A 23,147-nucleotide genomic window follows, 5' to 3' on the forward strand; every position below is an offset into this window, starting at 1 on the left:
GGCTGACGTTCCACGTTCGCATCAGTAGTCTTACCTGGATATGCAGCAGGGTCATTCCTCACTTGGCCAAGATGGTGCAAGAGGTTTTGAGAGCAGGTGCCTTGCATTTTTAATCTGGACTTTTTAGTATGTTACAAAATCTCTTAAACCTTCTTTGCTTATTACTGTAATGATTATTATAATAAATGTACACAGAGGATTCATTCATTCAGACTTTAGTACATTAACATCACATTTTCAGACACAGATTAAGCCTAGTTCAAGGCTAAAAAGTATTTTCTGTGTAATTCAGTCCAGAACTAGGCTCAATCTATGAGTTAAGTATGTTATAATCTGGAAGATAATCCTCTGTTCTCCAATGTTTGTGCTGAACTTAAACCTGCAAAGGGAGAGCTCAAACTTTATTGACATTGGTTTTGTTTTTCAGTTGCCTATAGTCATTTTTATTTCTTCAAATATTTCAATTTAATATTGCAAACAACTTCACAACATACAAAATGAATTATATTAATCCAGAACATATGTCAATGAATAGATTTAATATATATTTATATATATATATATATATTTATATATATAGTTTTTATAGTATTTTTTCTTTCATTTCGTGGGGATAAAAAAATAAACAGCAAAGCTTTGACAACAGCACCTTGACATAGTATGTAATTCCAACATTACCTTGAGAGGTTTAGAATAGGAAACAGATAAAGTACTTAGAGGAGGACGTCCTGTCACTGCTGAGAATGTAAACAGAATGTTTTGGTCGGAATAGATTCCTTGCTTTCCAAAAGTGTACAGTTTTCTTTTTTCAATTCACAATTGAAGCAGCATGCAAGTTTTTTTTTTCCTCTCCTATGTAATTCTCTCTCTCCGCTCTCCTCCCCTCATCTCTTGAGTTCTTGGCAACGTAAAAAAACCACAATGTCTTGAGGAATGTGATATAGTAATTTGAACTGGGCGCAAATGACTGATCAGATCTTTTTTTAATTGTTTACAAGGTCATGAATATGTTCAATAAATAGACTGTAGTATCACTTTTACTGTATAAACTTCATCTTTTTTACATGCAGTCCATAAAATTTTCATCTGACTGAATAATTTACCCTGTTATGTATATATACAAATAGATATTTACTCTTTTCTCTCTCTGTTTTTTTAGAACTCTCAATAAAATCTATACATTGTGTACACTATCTCCCCCTCTTAATGGTCAATGTGCATACACACGAAGTGTCTATCCGTATAAACCTCCAGCCGATCTTCCGTTTGCTATCCATGGTGAGGGCTCGCACGTACGACTGGGTTGTCCGGCATTGCGAGTTATAGTGCCGCTTGTCTATTCCTCGGCAGCCCTCCTTTGTGTAACCCAGGGGGTTGCATTTGGTCTCGTAAAAGTATTGCTTCAGCTGACCATTGGCCACCGGGACCTTCTCTAGCACGGTGACGGTCTGGCCGGACATGTCGATGGCCGTCTTTTTGTCCACGGCCGTCACCCACTGGCTAATACTGTCACACACGCTGAGCTCCCCGCGCCGCGCGGGGTCTGAGTGCCGCCGCACACGCATGGACATGTTGGCGGCATCCAGGTAGTTTTTGTATTCCTCCAAGAGAAAGAGCAACGGCGGCTCCAAAGGCACTTGGTTGCTGAGCATCACCCGCGAGGCGTACATGTCGGCGTCCTTCGATTCGGCCGCCACTACTGCTGCTGCGGCTGCCCCGGGACCCCCCCCTCCCTGGCCCTGGTTGGCTCCGGGCCCCAGGTGTTGCATGGCCTCGGCCGCCTCCTCCTCCACACCTCCTTCTGCCTCCAGCAGCTCCTCGATCACCTGCTCGAAAGTGTCCGTGAGCGAAGGCAGCCCACCCCCGCTCTGTGGAGTCCCATGGCCCCGGCCGGCTGAAGCCACAGCGGCGGCAGCAGCCCCCAGGTAGCCCTCGGCGCCTCGGTGGGCCCCCCCCCTGCACGCCCGGGACCTCTCTCATGGGCGCAGCTCTCATGCAACTGAAGTATGAAATAACCATAGTAAGGAACAGGATGGTCATCACTCTTCTGACCTGTTGGAACTGGACAGAGGGAAAAGTGAAGGGGGATGAGAGGGGGATGGGGGAGTAGAAGAAGAGGTGGAAGGGGGAGAGAATGAGGAAGAGAAGACAGAAGTTTAATTTCTAAAGCAATAGCTTTAGAGGTCAGTTACAAAATAGTGAACATTTACAAAATGGCAACTGCTCAACAAAGTTGATTAGGTGTCATTGATTACGGTAAAAAGTCAACATATACAAACAAAAGTGCTCTCTAATTCTCTATAATGCTGTTTATGAAAACAGCAGTTTTTTGTATTGATAAATTGCAATGCAGTACAGGAAGCACAGGGGGCGATCTGACATTTAAATTTGTTGCACTATAAAAAAATTAATCACTTCTTGTACACGCAGAAATTGGTGCTATGGTGGAGGCAAAGTGAGAGAAAATGGTGATTAATTAAATAATAGATTAAATTTGTTTAGAGAAACAATTGTTAGTTGCTCCCAAACTGCAGGCTTATTACACTATTACTAATCTTAACATTTATTATTCACTAAGTACTAACTGCTATGAAAATATATAAGCTCTGCAATTAAGGGAGTGTGGTTCCTCATTCAGGCCCTTGCAGTTGAAGGGGTTAAGATAATGCATTACATTGCAGCCTCATTACTGCAGGTCAAACATTATGTTAATGGCACATTAATGCGATGCTGCAATATTTTTTGTTATGTTAGATCCGATTCCCTGAAGTGCTTGTTGACTCGTTTACGATCGTTCCCCCCTGGCGTGTGATGCTCCTGTGTAAGCTGCGATCAGAGTCGCAGCTCTAAAATCGGCTTCCCACTTCGCGGCAACAGAAGCACAACATGCCAACTTGTTATTTCTTTGTTTCATTTTTAGTTGCTGGCAAGTAGAGACTCAGGGGAGCGTTGGCACTACTGACGCAGCACACCGGATCTGTCCCCACACATACATACACAGGGCTAAATGCAGAGACTCAGGAGTATCATTAGGAGGACATGAGAGGCTCTCACCCACTCCTTACTTCCCTCCTTCCTCCTCGCTCCCTCCTCCTCCTTCTCTCCTCTAAGTACAGCCAGACTGCTCTAGCATCCCATCAGACCAATGCAACACTACCTGATTCAAGGTATTGACTACTAGAGTGTGGCTATAGGCTTTTGCTCTCCAAAGTACTTCAGAGGCTTAGGATGAACGTCAAATGTTGCATTGATTAGAAAAAAGAAAGAACAAAAAAAGGGACTTCAGCCAGCCAATGGAGCAACAGATTAAAGCATTGAGGTGAATTATTCTGACTCAAATGTAAAAGGTACTTGCACGTCAACAACAAAAACCTGCATATGCGTACATTTTACAAAAAGACCAGCTTCCACTTTGCTACCATGCTTATCTACTGTGGAGGCTGCATAGTTTCCATGGTAAATCTATACTCCATATTCAATCTGCTACAGGCAATTTTCATACCACTGCTCCCATGTGGCAACGCAGTAAACTGTGCCACTGCCTGATCAGCTCACTTTGAGATGATTTTATGAATGGTGCTGATCTTCAGGGAATCTGAACACTCTACAAGCTCAGTTCAACATCACAAATCATCTCGCCTTGACCAGGACAGGTTCACTCTGGACATGATCATGAACTAAGGACAGATTACCCGACAAGTGACAGCAAGAGAGTGTGAATGAGAAGAAAACAGAGAGAGAAGACGGATCAGAGCAAGACGCAGACAGAACGCCATTCATTCATTCATTCATTCAGAACAACTACTCCGGGATTCATTTCCTGCATGTGGGTCAAGATAGCCCTGACTGTCAAGCACCAGAAAGCTGCAGAGAAACCCAGGTCTACCCCTACACAGCACTCTCACTTTTTCTTTCTATTCCTTCCTCCTTCCCTCCCTCCCTCTCTCCCTTACCTCTCTGAAGCCCCTATGAGTCACAGCAATTCATTGCATCCGTAGACATCCCAAAGCTCGCCACTGCCGCCGCGACACTTCCCAAACAACAGCGAGGCAGCAAGGGAAGCATCCAAAAACACAACATCAACAACAACAACAACATAAAAAAGATATCTCTTGCTTGCTCTCCTTCTTCCTGAGGAGGAGGAGAAGGAGGAGGGGCTGGGGTAGGGAGGAGGGGTGGTGATGGGGGGGCTTTTTTAAAAATAGCCAGCGCCGCAGCAAGGCTGGTCCATCCAGCTTCTCTGCATCCTCCCTCTGCCCCAAGCAGCAATGAGGATGCACTCACTCACAGAGCCAAGAGGGTGGGAGAGAGATAAGAGTGGGCCACGCCCAGGCTAAAAAGGCGTTTTTTTTCCTTTTTTTTTTTTTAATTGGTGTCTGGGGCCGCAGGCTGCGCTTCGCCAGCGCAGCGGTGACTGCCATGGAGACACTGCGGCTATAAATAGCCGGGCTGGGAGTCCCACGGTCTCGATTCAGAATATCGCCGAGCTTCTCCTTAATGAGCGCTCGAGTCCCCGCGCACCGTGTGACGTTTCACCCCCGTGAGGTGCGTCCGCGTGCGCGCGCGTGTGGGGGCGTGCGTGGTTTATTTGTTTGTTTTGTGCCTTTTTCTCACATTATTGGGGAAAAAGGTGCTAAAATTGAAATAAATAAATACATAAACAAACAAACAGACAGGCTGGGATTACAGCTGTGGAGGCCAGCATCAATCCTAATCAAATGAGGCGCGGCGCAAAAAATGCGCATACTGCATGAAAAAATGAAAGACGTTCCAGCCCGTCAGCTTTTCCAGTCACGGAGAAAAAAAGAAAAAGCGGAGGAAAAAGCTTCTTACATTGTCAGCAATTACCTCCGCGGAACCTTTGGAGAGGATTTTTAAAGTGCTGCCGAGAGGATTAGGACTCACATCCGCCTTATTTCACACTTGCTCACTTGTTTGAAATTCCTCCAAATGTGTTACATCTTCAGGGACGGGGTGTATTTTCGTCGGCACCCCCTCCTTGCTCCCTCAGAACGGCCCTAATGTGGGTTTACGTACACGCGCAGGGCCACAGCCCAGTAGCTGCCCCAGTTTCATGATGATCCCACTTAGCAAACATCTGTCGTCCCCCTTAATGAGGGAGGTATTTATATAAGTCGAGGGCGCTACCGAATGACAGATAACGCGTAACAGCATCAGCGGCGGTGACAGGAAGGCTTCCTGCTAAACTTGGCCTCTTACAGTACTACCTGCCTGGATGTGCTCTAAAAAGTGCACATGGCCCAGATAACAGTTACAGTGCAGAGTAAAGCTGGAGAGCTGCCTCAGCACTTTTGTCTGCCTCTGTGCTAAAAAACACAAACATAAAGGCACTGAGGGCGGTTTCAAGTAAAAGTATGTGGCTGGCAGCTGATACGGAGAAGAGTGGAAGACTAGATTGCATCTTACACTCCACAAGTCTTAGGTGATGGAAGGATGGTGTGGGGAGAGTTGGGGGGGGGGGGCTGGGTGTCGAGCGTCATTTCTCAGCATAACAACCCTGATGACGTCTCTTCCAGGTCTCCAAGGCGGACAAGAGGAAGGGAGGTAGGCAGGGAGGTGGAAGGCAGGAAGGAGGAGTGTGCATGTGTGTCTGTTGGGGAGGGGGGGGGGGATGTGGGGGGGGGGGGGGGGGGGGGGGGTAGTGACACTCCTCAGCTTGCAATTGCTTGCCATTCCTCTGGGGTCCCCTCTCACCAGGAACAACAAACGATTTTATTTCTAACCCCGCTATTTCCTGTTTCCATCAGGCAAATCAATATGGATTATGCTCTCAATCACCTTCCTGTTAAAACGCAATCTAGACGGTGAATCAGTTTATTGCTCTGGGACCAAGTCGGCAATAACCGAGACCCTCTATCTTGTTCAAACCAGAAAAGGGAAAACCAAATTACCGCCGAGGACGCGTTTGTTCCGCTGTAATATGTGGGGACGTGTGTGTTTTTCCTGCTGAATTGCGTCTCACGCTCACAATATCAATTTCCTGTCAACATATGCAAACACTGTGTGTGCGCACGTGTGCTGGTGTGTGTGTGTGTGTGGGGAAGGGGGGGGGGGGGGTCAATCTGTAGAACAATCTGCAAAGTCATAACAGCAAACATAGATACCTCTTTTATGAAGCCTATGCTATCACCATGGAAGCCAGATGCATTATAGGCCTTTGATTGTGCCGTGAATTCCTCTTTTCCACCATGTGTGAGGTAACCTAGTCAAAGAAGCCGAAAGGTGCAGTGATGACACATTATCTGAACAGCTGTATTTGATACTGGAACCCCCCTACAAACCAGGAGCTTAGCGGGAGCACTTTCAGACACTTTTCATTGCAAAATCTGATTGATCTCTGCTCGAGCATGATTGCTACCACTGTTGCTTTGGGGGGTAGGTTGTGCACCTGCTCAATTGTTTTGAGAAGAGTTGGTAGGAGAGGGCGGTTCACTTTTGCACGCTCCCGCTTCGCTGTAACTCTATTTGCTTAAGTCTCCATGCCATGCAGGGATTACACAAGAAATCCCTTTCCTGACAGACAGATGAAGCTTTGCCAACATGAAAGTGCAGGGGTAACTTTAGCTTATGTTAGCTTTGGCACTCTATGAGAAAAAAAAACCCAGAAAGATTCCACTTTTTATTCTCAGTGCGCCTGTATGCGGTATAGATATTTGAAAGGACACGCGAAAGCTGGGGTGAAATGAAAAGCAGATCACAAGAAAGAAACCTGTAAGATCAAATATATTGTTGGTCCTCATGAAAGCATATCATGACAAAATATCATAACAAAAGATCCTACATCTTCTTGATCTTCATAAAAGTGAGTAATCCCTGAGAAATCGTATAGCAATGCTTTGCTTTGTGGATGCATATATGCTCTATAAGCCAACAGAACCTGTTGACAAGCACTCGCTAAGGAAGCCAAGCTACTCCGCTAACCACGCTAAGACTAAAAGGGTAAACTTGACAAGTGTAAACGTTGAAGATCATCTAACTTTACATGTTTGTGACAACGGTGACCAGTTTCTGAACCAGCTGAACTTAAAACTACTTCAGTGTTAAAGAAACCACACTTGGGGATGTTGTGCATTTACTATGCTACGGCTACATGCCAAGCTAATAATTAATCTCAGGAAGGGATCAAACAGCAGCAAATGGCAGCAGGCTTGGAAAGACTTTGGCTCAGTCTCACTCAGCTTTAGTGGGCGCAAAAAGTACGCAGGACCCTTTGAAGTATAACCTCAGGTAATTGTGGTTCCTGCCACAATGTAACACAGCTGTAGCACAGAAGCGCACCCAACAAGACAGAGGAGATGCTCAAGTTTTGATGTCTAGCTTCTACGACCTCTGGGTAGACCGCCCACTCATTTCAGTGACTTCTTCTTTAAGTGTTGGGCACATAGCACGACTTTGTTAGGGAGCAGAATTAAATTATCAACTCTTAAAGAGGCTAGTAAAACATCATTCCATAGAGAAGGTCATGTCTGATAGCTGACTGAAAGCAGTCGCTGGTGTTCTTTTGATCGCCCACTTGTGCCACTTACATTCTTAAGCATAAATGTCACAAGGTACTTTTAATTTAAAGCACCCCAGGTTGTATTCGGTAGCCTAATTGCTTCCTCTTGAGGTTCTCAGGCTTGTCAGAGGTAGGCCTCCCGCCTCTTGTAAAGTGGGGAACCAAATCGAATTAAACTTTAGTGCGGTAATGATTAATGTATAAGTTTCGGCTCTTCACGTAACAGGAGAAAGGACAAGCACTGGCAAGATCCGCCTCGGAAATATCATCCAAGATTCGCCACTGTGATGCTGGTAGGTGCTGTTTCCATGTAGGCTACTTTGTTCCACAGCTATTGAGAACATGCCCCTTATCACACCGTCTGTAGAGGTCTGTAAACAGTTTTTTAGCTCTGTGATCCAATAAAGAGCGCAAGAACAGCCCTGTTTTAGCTGACAGAAGTCTGCTGTTAGAAAACAGACCAGGGAGCATCAGCAACATGATCCAAGCGTTCGGGCTGCTCTTGTCAGGGCTGTCATTTACGCAGCGCTAACACTAGATGGCGCGTTTGTCTGCATAAAACATTGTGTCGCTCTGAGAAGGACCAGGCTTAGCTCAAGGCATATGGGCTACATTGTAGCTTACTGCACAGGCATGCACAAACAGAAAGAAAGAAAGAAAGAAAGAAAGAAAGAAAGAAAGAAAGAAAGAAAGAAAGAAAGAAAGAAAGAAAGAAAGCAAGGAGAGACGGGATGAAAAAGTACGATTGAGAGATTAAATGCATACTGTCTTGTCAGAAAAACAGTCTTCGGCGTGAATGATATATGCCGCACATACATGCCTAAAAATACCAGCCTAAAAGATGCATAAGCACAATTTTCAATTACAAACTTCTTCTTTATGTTGCCTATGACTCAGTCAATCATAAAGCCTTCACGGAATTTTAACATCCACTCCATTCCCTAAGTGCACAACTCCACTAAGCTAATTAGAATATTGATAGGCCTGAGCGGACAGCTGACAGTAAATCATCCAAACTGCCAGCAATATGAAGCACAGGCTCGCTTGAAGTCAGGTGGGCTAGTTTGCATCGTAGTAAGCAGTCAGGAAGTCTGCATTCAAATCGTCTTCATTTACACTGACAAACAAACACACACACAAAGTTTTATACTCAAACTTGTCTTCGCCTCGAGAGCTGATCGCGGGGCAAAGCTAGACTAGCCTACACTGTAAGCCTAACCGCAGGGCTCAAGTTTCCTACGAAGTCTAACTGCGTGCACTAAACCCATTTGTTCATCCAGTCCTGTCCTAAATGTGTCTGTACCGAGTTCTACCTGAGTTCTACAACTCAGCCTTGGCAAACAACCGAAAAACACAACAGGCTGAATGTTCAAGTCCATTAACAGTCAATAACGCCAAGCCGCACGTCATGAAAACCGAAAAAGACGCTCCAGGTACTTTAACCCGAAAGTTAACTTTTCTTTTGGATTCCACTGACCCTCGTTTCCAGCTTCCCAGCGCAAAACCGAACCAACATAAAGGGCGTTTCTTATTCATGAACACCAGGACAGAGTCGCGCGGTGCGTTTTCGCACGATGCACCACTTGATTTACTTGTTTTGCTCCACCCTTCTTCTTCTTTTTCTTCTTCTTTAACATTTCGCACCTAAAGACAATGCAACTGTTCCTCACGCACAAACTCCTACCTTTTACTGTCCAGTGGATAAAGGAGACCATTCAGCAGGACAGTGTCATCTGGGATGTTGTGGGTTTTTTAATGGAAAGCCCGGCGATATTTATTCCCCCCGAATTCGTCGTCGCTTGCAGCTCGCTTGCTTGCACGAGTCGCTTCTTTCAGCTTCGGAGCAAACGGGTTAAATTATTGATGGTGGAAACTGCGCGGCCGAGGCGATGCACTCCCATGACTGAGCGGCTGCTGCTGCGTTGCTGGCTCTCCGGTCGGCATGCTAAGCCCCGCGCACACGGCGAACGCGCGCGGACACAGTAACGTCTCGAGCTCCGAATGACTGGGCTGCACGCCTCGCGACCACTGTACCTAAGCGTGACGTAGCGGCACGTGACCCCCACCGCCGCTGGATGGCTTTGCCCGCCAACTGGAGTTTACAGTGATGCGCGTTCGGTTCACTTTAAACCGAGCGATTCGGGCAAACGGTCCGATTGGGCGAGTCGACTCCGAGTCAACGATTCCTTTTCCGTTTGGCACACAATGATTCGTAGAGTCAACTTGGTTCCCACCGCCTCCACGCACAGTGACGCTCAGCGAGTCCAGGGCGAACAGTGAAGTCAGCTTTATTCTCATCTCCTGCAGACATGCAGTCTGATATCTGCTGCTGCTCAATATTGGAGTTGGAGTAATCTCTGTGGACGCAGCTCTGCCACTCTCCCATATCCCATACCATAATTCATCTGATCATAAAATCTATTCAGTGCACGCATGCACTTGTAGCTCATTGCAATGTACATATTTTATAAATATATACCATGTACTGTAAATGAATACTTAATCACACAATAATTCTCCCCCCCATCCTTTCAATTACTCGCAGTTTGGGTTTTATGTGTTCATTTTTTATATTCATAGTGTATCTTGTTCTACATATATTCTATAATATTTTGTTTTATGTTGCTCCAAAAACTCCAAAAGAAATTCTTTGTGCGTTTGGTACTTGGAGAAAAAAGATTCAGATTCTGATTCGTCGCTCAAATGCATGACAGATAACTGTAGGTAGAGTTGAAGATGTTTGGAATACGATTCAGTGTGCGATCTTTAGCTCGCAGCTTTATAATGTTACATTGTGAATATATTCTGTTTGAATCCTATTAGTCTTTAGCCTGTAATAAGGACGTAACCATTGCCACAAAAAGTTCTGTTGTAGTTGTGAATCGGTTCGATCGGTTCACTGACAGAATCGATTCGCAAGAGCGTTTGGTTTACGACTCGGTTAGAGTGGCACCTGCGGGAAAGTGAGGCTGAATGTGAGGCTAAGTCGAGCTCCTGGGCTCTGTTCAACTTTTATCGAATAAAAACACGTAAAGGAACTTAAGCAGGCTCTCATATGGCTAATGTGCTTTCAGGGCGTTACGTCACAGTCGTTGTTTTCGGTTTGGACGACGTTTCTCTTGTTTCTTGTTGCGACATTTCTAGTTGACGTATGTCTATCACCCCAAAAAGTTGTTCCAGTTTGTGTCCAAAATCCGTTTTCTGCACTCTCAAAGGTTTTGAGTCGACATTTTAAGTGTTTTTCTCCTCGTAAATGCTGAAATATTGGTATCATTAGAACCACTGGGGTATTCTTGAACCCCTCAGATTTTGAACTAGTTGGTTTGGTGGTTAATTAATTCATCCTGTACGCTATTGTTTGTTAATGGACAGAGGATGAGTTCAAATAAAGCACCATTACGTGACAGGACTATATATCACCTCCTGAAACTGATAGCAGCTTTTGTGAATCTAAAAAGCAGCTTCAAAGTACAGAGGTTCCTCTTCGTTTCCACCACATCAAGGTCCTATTCTGTTCTGGAGGTCTCTACGTGTGATACCTTAAACCACTGTCAGTTGTCTACCGAGCACCTCTTTATCCTGCTAAAGGAGCTTGTATGTCAGGTGCTGCCCTATAGAATTGAGAAGAGCTCATTTTTTGGTGTTGATGATCTTGGCTGATGGGAACGACTTCATAAAGACTATCAATCGTAAATTATGCCACCGAAAGAAAGACAGTGGATCAAGGCTTGGCAACGGAGCTGCATTCTTTAAGCATTGCTTTATTTGGTCATATTCAGACTGGCTTTCTGTTATCATAACCATCATAAATTTCATAGGTTTGGAAAGTGGACCCCAAGCCAAGATGTGACTGCCACACACCCATATCGTCTCTTTAAAATGAAACAGCCAATATTGTCCATTTTTCTAGTATATTATCCCATTTTTATCTGATCTCTCTTCATAGAATAGAATTCACAGGGTATTTTTGTTCCTGTGCCATTATAGACAGATATATGTAAATTATCTCTGTTATGATTGGCTGCCCTGTATTGTGCCTCACTGGAAAAGAGGACCAGGCTCACATACACCTAATAACATCAACATGAACAAGAGGAGCTAAACTATGGAAAAGTGTTGGTTTTTTTATGATGTCACAAAAACAGTAAATTCCAAACAGGTTGTGTTTACATAAATAGGCTGTGTGGAGTGAGGAGTCAAAGTACATCCTGAAACTTTAATGTGCTAAATAGAAGTCTTCTTTCACAGAAGACAGGAAAATTCCATGGATGTTTTCCATGATATAGATACTTTAAGGAGCATCATCTTCATGCCCCTGGACCTCTGATGTGAGATTTATAGCTGTGAGTTTGCAGCACGGTCATCATGATCATTCTCTGTCCAAGGTAATGAGGTGGAGAAGGTTTAGACCTAGCTGGTCCCAGCATGGGAGAGGATGCTAACACCTGCTCTCTCTCGCTTCCTCTCTCTCTCTCTCTCTCTCTCTCTCTCTCTCAATCTCCATGTCCCATGCACACACAAGAGAACACTGAATATGCAAATATGCAGCACTATAACTCACACAAACCCAAGTCCAAGTATACTATCACCTTCACCCACTCACACACTCATATGCACATCCTCCTCCAAGCTCCTATAGGGATAAGCCAAGATGAATATAGCACTACCCATAGGATCACAGGAGGAGAGGGCAAACTCTGGATGACAAAGAGTTGCATCAGCAATTGCTGAGCGACATGACTCCAAGAGAGAGAAAAAAACGTAACCTCACGTACACACACACACACACACACACACACACAAGCTCACACAGGCATACACACACAGCGCGCCGGGGCTGTTCCAGCCAGGTAATTCATAAATAAATCACTCTGCTTCTCATTAGGAGCACAAAAACAAAAACGTAAGTCTCACTCAGAACTGCAAATGCAGCACAATGCCAGCCGCATAGAGGCACGACTCACACAGGCACAAAGTTAGAGTGGCTATGTGTTACAATACAGGGGAAACAAGTCATCACTGGAACTTAAAAGAGACCTGGCATTGCAACCATCTTATAATCCTGAACTTTTGCCTTTGTCACTACTGTCACAACTTTAAAAGAGGGTCCAGTCAGTGGGATTCCCTGTCAATCTTGGACAAATGATGGTGCTGCATGGCACTGTCGTCTTCTGGACGGAGCGAAGAGGTGTGGGTGGCGTTGAATGTTGAGAGAGTCGGAGCGGCGTCAGAAGCGATGGCCGTGTCTCTATCCAATAGGTCGGGTCGCTAATGACGTCACCTCAGCTTTCTCAAAAACTCCTCTCTGCTGGTCATCTCCCGGTGAGTCCTCAGGGTCCTGGACCACCTTCAGGAAGGTCAGGCTGAACACTCATTTTGGCAAAATTTTGAACAGGAAATTAGCAGCTAGCAGAGACATCCTCCATGTGCAGTTTGAATCATAATAGTTGAATCATTTCTGTCACCATTCCTTTGGGTCAATGAGTAGGTAGCGGAAGCATGATTTTCATGTTTGGCGATGCTACTAGAAACACAGAGCTTTGAGCCTTTTGTTCGTCAGGAGAGAACATATGCCATTACATATTTAACATAAGGTTATTCTCAAAAATAAAGGACTCTTCATAGTGATGTTATAGAAGAACCACTTTTGGTTCCCTAAAGAATCTTTCAAGTCAAAAACCTCTCAGGAACCTTAATTTTTATAGGTGTGCACTCTTAAAAACATGGGTGTCCAAAAGTTTTTTTGTATGAGGACTTTTGGTTCCTCAAAGAGCCTTTAAATTGATGATTTGTAAATGAGATATATAAGCTTGAAGAAACTTTAAAGTTTTTAGAACCTCCATGTAATGTGAGGGATCTACACCAATTAAACTTCTAATCTAAGCGATCAACCACTTAGGAACCTTGGAAATCCTAAACGTAAGGCTGCCAAAAATTTGCTTTGTCCAATGCCATAGAAGTACCATGTTTGGTTCCCTATAGAACCTTTCCCTTGAATGGTTCTTCGGAGAACTGTTTTTTCTTAAAGTTTGAAGAGCATTCACACAATGTATAGGTTCCAGAAAGAAGAGTAAAACTAGTAAAGATTCTTTCAATTATGTAAAGATTCTTTCATCCTTTTTAAAGACCTAAATTTTATGTCTAAATTGGTTCTTTAGGTGAGCAAAAGGGCTCTTCTGTGGCATTGCTCAAAGAAGCCTTAGTGGCATCTTTATTTTTATGAGTGTAGGATCTTATTGCAGCTTTTCTTTCTGGCAGGACGTGGCCCAGCTCTGCACAATCACAATTCACAGCCAAGATGAATGTTCAACTTATTACTGTAGCCAAAGGAAAAAGAGCTGAACACCTGACACATGGACCTAAACAAGCACATGATGACCTACACAAGCACGAATCGAAGGCAGTAGCTCATTTTGAAATAGATAAAAACAGAAACTCAACAGGAACACCATCCACTCACGTCTATGAGTCAATATTCTCCCAGGCTTGTTGAGACGGTGTGAGCGCCATGTGTTTGTGTGTGCGCGTATGAGCGAGTATACACTCCTTTGAGCAGGTCTTCGCAATTCCACAGTGTCACCGCATTGAAATGAGTCACCCAGTGGAACTTGAAAGCGCTCCCCCTGCTACGGTACAGTTTGCCCATTTTTGGGTGCCTGACTTTGCTGGCCAAGCTGAAGGAGAGCAGAGTCTGGGGGGGTTGTGGGTGGGTGGGGTGAGAGGGTGATGTGCATGTATGTGTGTGTGTGTCTGTGTGTGTGTGTGTGTGTGTGTGTGCATGACTCATTCTAGCCCCCTCCAACAGTCTCTCGTCTTAGACTGAGGGACTGCAGGGTACTCAGCACCGGGACCTCCACCAGCAATAGCAACCAATCCGAGCCAACAGGTTTCTATATTCATTTCACAGCCAATACATGGAAATACATATTACAAAGAGCTGACCACTCCTGTGTGTCCTCCACATAGACCCATTTTAACTCATACATACACATGCATGGTGAGGTATACTCTAGCCATGGTTTGTAATCTATCCCTTGAGGCATACACCACCTCTTCTGGTAATGTATCCAGGGGGTATAAGCCTTCTGCTGCATTCTATCCCTTTGTACACATCCGCCAGTAATCTAGCCGCTCCATGGTCTCTACACACTCCTACACCTGTGGCATGTAGCTGTATTTACATAATTAGGTAGTTTCAGATAGCATTCATGTTCACATATTCTCAAATTCATTCAATTGTGATTCTTTTCATAGCACACTGCCCATTCTATGCTTCACGTAGGACATTCATGACTTCAGTCAAGACATTTTTGATGCCATAAATCACCTACACATGGACTCTTAGTTACGGAAAGCATCAGTTTGTATAGCACAGCCCTGATTAAAAATTAAAGCCTATGGTAATGACTTGTTGACGTAAAGCTTAGAACAGTACGTGGGGACTGAAAATGATGGGAACTAACCACAGAATTATGCTCCTCTATTGCAGCCTCAGCCCACTCAAGAGCCATTCAACTGACCTAAATGGTATAGTTTACGCACATCAATATGAAACTGGCTACAGGCCTCAGTTAGTGACACATGCCAACTCACACATGTCCGACCTCCCACCCACCCTCCTTCACACATGCACACACCAAGTTAAGGTGGCACCAGCATCCTCCAACCACGCAGAGGTGATAAGCAGGCGTACATGCAGGAGTCTTGCATACATACCCGTGCACAGACGTTGGTGAATAGTTAGTTGGAGGATTCCTCGGTGCAGCCCCAGTTGCCAGGCACCAGCACTAGTGCTGCTCTCAAGCTCTCCCACATTGGAGGAGAATATCACTCCATTTTATAGCATTGATTAGAGCACACAGGTGGGTGGACAACAAGCAGCAAAAGCTCATATATAGAGAGAGCCCCCCCTCCAATCTGAATGCAATGAGGGTCAAAGGTAGAGTCACACACACAAACACCCAACACACACACACGCACTCACACACACTGTGGACCTTCATCTTTTGTTTCAAAAGACACATGGCTTGTTAACAGTTCTAAATAATGGTCTCCAAATGGCCTGCACCAGTAACCCCCCCCCCCCCCACACACACACACACACACACACACCACCACCTCAAGCTGCCCACTCATTACTTATTCCACCGTAAGGCTGAATGAGAGGCGCGCGGCAGCCCACTGGAGAGCGCGCCGTTCAGCACGTCTCTGTTGCGCAGGAAAAAAAGGAAAAAAGAAAAAAAAGGAAAAAAGCCCCTCGCCATCGGAGCAGCCTCACACATTAAGCTCACACACTGCCTAAAATCATGCGGCTATATTCAGCGCATCAGTCATGCTGCGTCAAATCCTAAAATACATGTATTCATAGACGCAGACTGCCTGATTAATTGCGCTATATTATTATTCGTGGCAGAAAAAAAGGGTGTCAAATATTGATTTTTCCTTTTTTTTCACGAATTTGATTTTTTCTGCCATAATAATAATAACAACAACAACAACAGTAATAATAATGATAATAATAATAATACAAAATCGTTATCATTACTACTAATATTATTACTACTACTAATCAATTTTCTATTTATTGTTTGTATTATTTGATTTTTCTGTGCATTCATTTTTATTGTATTTTAACAATGATAATTGTATTGAAGTAATTCATACGTTTCCCCTGTTTTTATTGCTGCCTGTGTGAGCTCTTTATTTCCCTGAGGAATTCAGCACATCCATCGCAATCCAATCAATCCGCGATCCAATCAAATAGGACGCAATATATTTCCACACCTATCTTATACATTACATTTGATATGTAAATATATATTTCTCTCTCTCTCACTCTCTCTCTATGTATATTTAGATATAGTATCCATCTTTATTATTTACTTTCTTTTTTCTCTCTTTTTTCATTTGGACTACCTTAATTCCAGTGATGGTGTAGAAAACATAAAGGCTGGCTCGAGTTAAGTCAAGCCTTATGCCTTATGTGGAGTGAAACGTACCATTCTTAGATTTGTTATTGACGCCCACAGTAACTCTGCAGAGCGATCAGAGCGCAGAGAGAGAGAGAGAGAGAGAGAGAGAGAGAGAGAGAGAGAGAGAGAGAGAGAGAGAGGGAGAGAGGAGGGGGTTAGAGAGGGAGATTCTCGCTAAGATGACACAACCCCATTTATGGACTGGTCCGATGACGTACATTGCAGAAAGTTCTATAAAAAAAAACCCTCCGTACATACAAAGTGTGTCGTGCCACCCCCCCCATACCCCCCCGAACCCACCCCCATCCTCCACCAACCCCCAGCCCACACCCACACCATGAACCCACATCTTTCCTTCTTTCTCATGAAAAACATTAGAAAACTGTTCACTGCTAAAGCTAAAAAAGGAGGAGGGGGTCAGCGGTGCTGCTAGAAAACACCACACAAATGGGTGGATATTTTAAAGCAGTCAAAAATTGCTGCATTTTCTCCATCATACTCCATATCAGATGTACAAACGCTGCAACATTCGGCACATTCACGGCAAGCAGAAGGCAAGGAGAAAAAATTAGCCAGCTTCAACATGGTTGGATATTAGATTTATATCATTTTTTCAGAGTAATAATCAATGCACAATCACAAAGCTTTCAGCAAGAGCAACAGCAGCAACAATGCAACATCAGGAGTATTAATAATAGTAATAATATCTGTGAATCATAAATCAGACCGCCCTTTAGTCTGTTACCATGAAAGCACATTTGTACGGTGCTTTTGTAATCGGAGAAAATGAATAGAAATAACCTGAAAGTGCTCGCGGTAACCTGTACGGCGGAGCACGAGCCGCACGAACGGAGGAATTACCGATTTTTCTCCGCTGCTGCAGCGTGACAGAAGCTACCGATTTAAAACGCTCCTAAACGAACTTAACAGCAGCTCGGTCCAGCTTTTAATCTCTCCTCGCCCCGGCCGTCCGGCCCGCAGCCTCCTCGGTACAGAACGGACACAAAAGGGGAGAAAGAGGAGCCGCGCGCGCTCGCGAGAGAGAGGCAGAGAAAGAGCGCGAGCCTGGGCCCATCATATCCACCGAGTCCCTGAACTTAGTCGGCACCAAAAGTCACCAAAAAATCGTCCTAGAGCCACTTATTTGACCACGGTGATGATAATGAGGGCGGCGGTGGTGATGATGATGGTGGTGGTCTTTCCCCCCCTCTCTGTCTTTCCTCGCGCCGTTCCTCCAACCTCCTTATCAGCTCCTCCATCAGAGGCAGTGGAGCACGGAGCGCTGCGTGACCACGCCTTTCCCCAAACCTGCCTCTAGCTGCAGCCACACGGGCTGTGGTAGCCCCCCTCAGGCTCAGACTGGAGGGCTCTGGAGGGGAGATTTTCTCAGGAGTTTACGGCCAGATGGGATATGGGATGGTCAGGGAGGGCTAGAGGTGGGCTTATCTGTGGTGGTATCAGTAATGAGAGCTGGAACAGGGGCTTTTATCTCTGGGAGGATCTGTGTGCAGGGCTGGAGCTGGGCTTTTCTGTTGTAGTATCTGCGCTGAGGGGGTTTTGGAGGGTGGTGGGGTGCGCGAGGACGGAGCACAGGGGCTCCAAATCTCGGCATGAATGAAACGCACGAGCCGCCTCGGAAAAAAACACACACGCGCGGGCGCGCGCGCACACACGCTCCGGAGATAATGTCTCCGCACGCGACAAGGAGGATAAAATAATGAGAGTGGCACGTTAACGAAGCCAGAGAGGAGGACAAAAATAAGGCAAACACAGATAGATAGATAGATAGATAGATAGATAGATAGATAGATAGATAGAGAGAGAGAGAGAGAGAGAGAGAGAGAGAGAGAGATAGAGATGGGGGAGAGATAGAGAGAGATACATGTATATAGAGAGAGACGAAGAGGGAAAGATATATAGACAAAGAGCGATATAGAAAAAGAATAGATATATAGACATATAGAAAGATAGAATGAAATAGACACAGACAGACAGACAGACAGATAGACAGGTAGATAGATAGATAGATAGATAGATAGATAGATAGATAGATAGATAGATAGATAGATAGACATACATACCATAGCCTCCATACATGCATACATATAAGCATACATACAAAAATACACACATACGTGCATAAACACATAAACAGCCACTTCATTCTCAGCAGCAAATCGTCTGAAATAAGCGATCAGCTCCTGCTGACTTTTCTATTTCTCTCCAGCCTCTAAAACGAGCTCTAAACAGCCCGGAACACGACTCACACCGGCTCCATTCATAAGGACAGGAGGGATTCCGTAAGTGATGATGATGGTGAGAGAGCAGGACGAGCTGCATACGCACTAAAAACACTGTGCGTCTTACGCATGCCAGGAAAAGAATCTCACAAAGGCAACAGAAATAGTAATAACAATTAAAAACAAACCAAAACAACACTGAAAACGTACAAATCCGGCAGGCTTCCTGCTCATCAGCTGCGCAAACGTTCCGCCACACGCGCAACCCTGCATTGATAAGATGGTGAGATATAAACAGACCCTCAGCAGCCCATCTCCATGAATGAGTCATAACACCGTCCTGCTGAACTACAGCAACTTTCCCACCGCCACCATCCCCGCGTACGGCCTCGAACCGCGCCAAAACGAAGAAATCGCGCTAAAAGTGACAGCACTGGGCTGGATAAAGATATCTCAAGTTGGTCGTTTGCTTGATACATCGCCTTGCTGCCGTCCAGACCGATACGATCGCTGCCCCAACCTATTCACAAGAGCGCGACGACGTCTTAAATAAGCCCAGATAAAAAAAAGTGAAAACAAACAAACTTAGAAATGGAAACAGAAGCAGCAGCACAACCCGTCACAACGTAAAGCACAAAGCAGTGGAAGGAGGATGGATCGAACTGGAGACAGTTTCTTACCTTCTTTTCAAGAGCTGACAACCACTATCAGTGGTTAGATCTCCAAGAGCAACACTCGCATGTCCCAAAGTTAACGCTGTGCACCGAGAGGATCGGAAAGCGCGCAGTCTACAGCACCGCTTACCGTTTCAACTTTCAGCAGCTCTAAGTGGCGACAAAACTCCGAGCGCCAAGTAAAGCAGATCTCTACGGAGCGAGCGGCTCTTTTCTATTTTTTCCTCTCTATTTCCTCTCCCCCTCTTCGCTTCTTTGGCTCTCGTTCGCAGTGGGGGGTGCTCCCTTTGGAAAGCGCGCTCACTCTCTCTTTTTTCTTTCTTTCTCTCTCTCACACAACGAACGCCCCAAAAAAGGAGGGAAAAGCAACAAAAAAAAGTGACACAGCCACTATCCTAGCTCTCTGCAAAAGCGTGTACGTCCCACTCCGTGTTAGTCCGCGCCGGTGCCGCTGTCCAGGGTGCTGAAATCACAGCAAAGCTAAGGTTACTCACTGCAAGGCAAAAAGAGAGAGAGGGAAAAAAATCTATACTTTTGTTAAGTGCCACTCGATATCTTTTACTCTATTGCTTCCCCACGCCTTGTTGTCACGTGAATACATCGTTGCCAAGCCCGTCCTGTTAATATTTGATCACATGTTGGCCGGACCCCCTTTTTTCTTAACAAAAGAAGCACTCATGTTAAAGAAACGCTCTAGTTCGTCGAAGTGGAGTCCCCAGAAGGCTTAAAAACACTGACAGGTCCCCCCCTTTGCTCTGAAATGCCCTTTGATACGCTGCTCGTGCCAAATCGACACGTCTACACATGTTGCTTTTACATTGACATCTGCATCAAAGCAAGAATCACCGTCAAGACGCGCGAGCAGCCGCACAATGCAGTTTTGGCACAGTGCGCACAAGAGACGCCAAACTGTTCGTATCTGCTGCGATATCTACGTGGCAGCGTCCATGCTCTGCTTTCTTTGTTTCTTTGTTTGTTTCTTTGTTTTTTTCACCCTGATTAGGTCCGAATCCCAGCAAATACCAGCAGTACAAAGTTTCTCCTACCTTTATCACTGATAGAGATGTTAGCCTTCAGCGCTGGTGTCCATAAGCATGAGACCACCCATTCCAACTAATGCGTTATTTTCCCTAGCAGCTCTTATAGCACAAGCAAAGCAGTTTCTTGGGGGGGGGGCTGTTTAGTCCTCCAAGCTTGCTGAATCCAATGCCTACTTACCATTTTCCCCTCCAATGCTGTCCTGGAGATAGAAGTGTCTTAATATCCACACACTCCAACAGATGCTGGTAGGTAATGTGTCTTGTTTGAAGTCATCATATGAGAACTTCTGCCGTGCTCAGTAAGATCGCCCACCACTTGGGGTGACTTATGAATCTAATAACGCTTTGCAATATCCGCGCGCTTAAACTCTCTAACACCTTGGTGGCTCTGCCGACAGGACAAATAGCAAAAGCAGGCGCGCTTACCACCCCAGAACCCCCCCCCCTCTTCTTCACCACCACCAACACCCCCCGCCCCCCCACACCTCTCTCTCTCTCTCTCTCTCTCTCTCTCTCTATAGATTTTACGCAGTGCCCTCGCTCAGACAAACGCCCTTAGTGGTCTTACGTGATTGAAAGAAGCGAAGGCTGTCAAGTTTTTAGGTGGGAACCGAAACTGACCAGCGCCTGAAAAGCAACAAATCTGAACCCTTGAACTCGAACAAGGGACAAAAGTTGCACCACATACGCGGCGCGTCATATGGCAACTTTTACGCCGAGCCGGTGCGCTTCAACCACACTGCCTCCTTTTCTTTTCCTTCTTTTCTGCCCCATCACTTTTCCCCCTCTTTTCCCACCAAAGCTGAGATGGAGCAGAGTCGATCAAGAACAATAATCCCAAACCAAAAAAGTTCTCCAGGGACTTGTTGCTGCCGAAGACAGAAGCGACGGGCGTGGAGAAAGCTGAGCAGAGGAAGAGAGGAGTAAAAAACGCGGTTAAAGTGCCATACTTACACGAGCGCAACACTGCTCCGTGCTCTGTCTTGATTGAAGTAAAGACCACCAGTGGAGGGGGAAATATCGGAGAAGAATCCGCGTCTGGCTCGGAGTGCGCTTCGCCCAACTCAAGAGCGAACAGCAGCTTTTTTCCCCTTTACCTCTCTAGCAGGAACGGTGCTTTAATTTGGAGTCACGAGTCCCAAGTACAAACGTTGTGTGTTATCAGTAAAATTCCATCAGTTGCGCGCAGTGAGCACTCAGACATCTAATTGTTATGCAGTGACGAGGCGATATGCTTGCATGTGTCCTACAAAATGTGCTGGTAAGTAACATGAGTAATAGGTGGTATTTACCCGACCGTGAGCCAAGGTTCCTTCTGATGCTGAACTTGTAGAAGATATGAAACAGTTTGGTTTCAAGGTGGAAAAAAAAAGCTCATGCTTCAAGTTAAGAAAGAGACATATAGACACAGCCGCACACACATACAGGTCAGATGGATGGAGAGTGAAGAGCAGTTAAGAAACAGGCTTTAAACACCAACAACACAAAAAAACTTCACTTACTTAAAGGATCTGACCATAAAACGTACTCGGATGACTTCTGCGCTCCTACGTGTGACCATATGTACATTGATCTTTGTTGGTTATTCATAAGCAGGCTGTCATTTTTATTGCTCCCTCCATCCCACGCCTTTTCATTTGCTCATGCCCTCACTTGTTCCTTCACACCTGCCAGGCACAGGTGTCATAAAGATGCCAATACTTCATATCCCTCTGAAAGAATTCACATTTTGGTATGAAAGATCTGTCATCAGTCACTTTTCCAAGGTACATAGGACATCATGTTGCTTTAAGCTTTGCTTTAAGAATTCATATCCAAATAAGTCTCACGGAGTAGGAGTGCTGATGTAACAGCAAGTTTGTTCTGATCCAGAGCGAAACATAAAGACCGAAGCTTGAAGGCACAGAAATGGCAATGCCCAGCTTGGTCACATAGTTCCTGAAGAAATTGATATAGAACCTACACATTACTTTAAAAAAGTGCTTCAAACTCAACCGTTCACAAAAACAGTCCTTTAAATGATGACTATCAGTTGAAAAGGTCTTGAGAGACAAGTGTTTTATCCATGGCGTGACTCCACAGAACCCTTTTGGCCACCAGAGAAAAGATGCTACGCTGTCACTGGGGTGGTACCCTGAAGTTACTCAGGTACTCTCAAGAGGGGGCTTCAGTAGCTTTAATTCCGGAACATATCATATTTCCAGTCAGTGGGTGGTAGTTAAATAACTCAAAAGCCTCAATAACTAAATATTATATCAGATTTTACAACATCTACTGTGTCCACTTAGCTTCTATTCTTCTCAGGCGACTTGTGTCCAGCTTTTCAAAGAAATCTGCTGGGAGTTCAGTCTTATAAGTTGGTTGTATTTTCTCCTGACCCAAGTAATCCCATTGACTTTCAGTGATGTTCAGGTCTGGACTCTGGCATGGTCAGTCCATTGTTTTGAGAACACCAGCAGCTTCTTTGTTTGATTTGCGGATGCTCTTCATTTCTATTTCCTTTTCTCAGTTAAGGCTTCTTGACAGCTACACATTCTCAGCAATAAGTCCTATAAATGACTAATATATATTTAATGGATGTTTTGACCAGACGTTAACCCCTTACCAAGCCATGGACCCACCAGCAGGCCCAAAGTTTTATTACACACTTCTATAACTTCATTAGTCCAGAAGTTCCATTAGTTTGCATTGAAGTCATTGAA

General features: G+C 44.9%; 1 protein-coding gene across 1 annotated transcript; it reads right to left on the reverse strand.

Moving 5' to 3' along the window:
* Positions 1–964: 964 nt before the first annotated feature.
* Positions 965–21,757, reverse strand: bdnf (brain-derived neurotrophic factor). The gene is given in 3 exon segments (XM_037534737.1): positions 965–1,946; positions 1,948–2,061; positions 21,738–21,757. Coding segments are annotated over 2 exon segments (849 nt in total). The 5' UTR covers positions 2,041–2,061; positions 21,738–21,757; the 3' UTR covers positions 965–1,190.
* Positions 21,758–23,147: the final 1,390 nt, after the last annotated feature.

This window comes from Pygocentrus nattereri, chromosome 25 (genome assembly GCF_015220715.1).
Source record: "Pygocentrus nattereri isolate fPygNat1 chromosome 25, fPygNat1.pri, whole genome shotgun sequence".
NCBI lineage: Eukaryota > Metazoa > Chordata > Actinopteri > Characiformes > Serrasalmidae > Pygocentrus > Pygocentrus nattereri.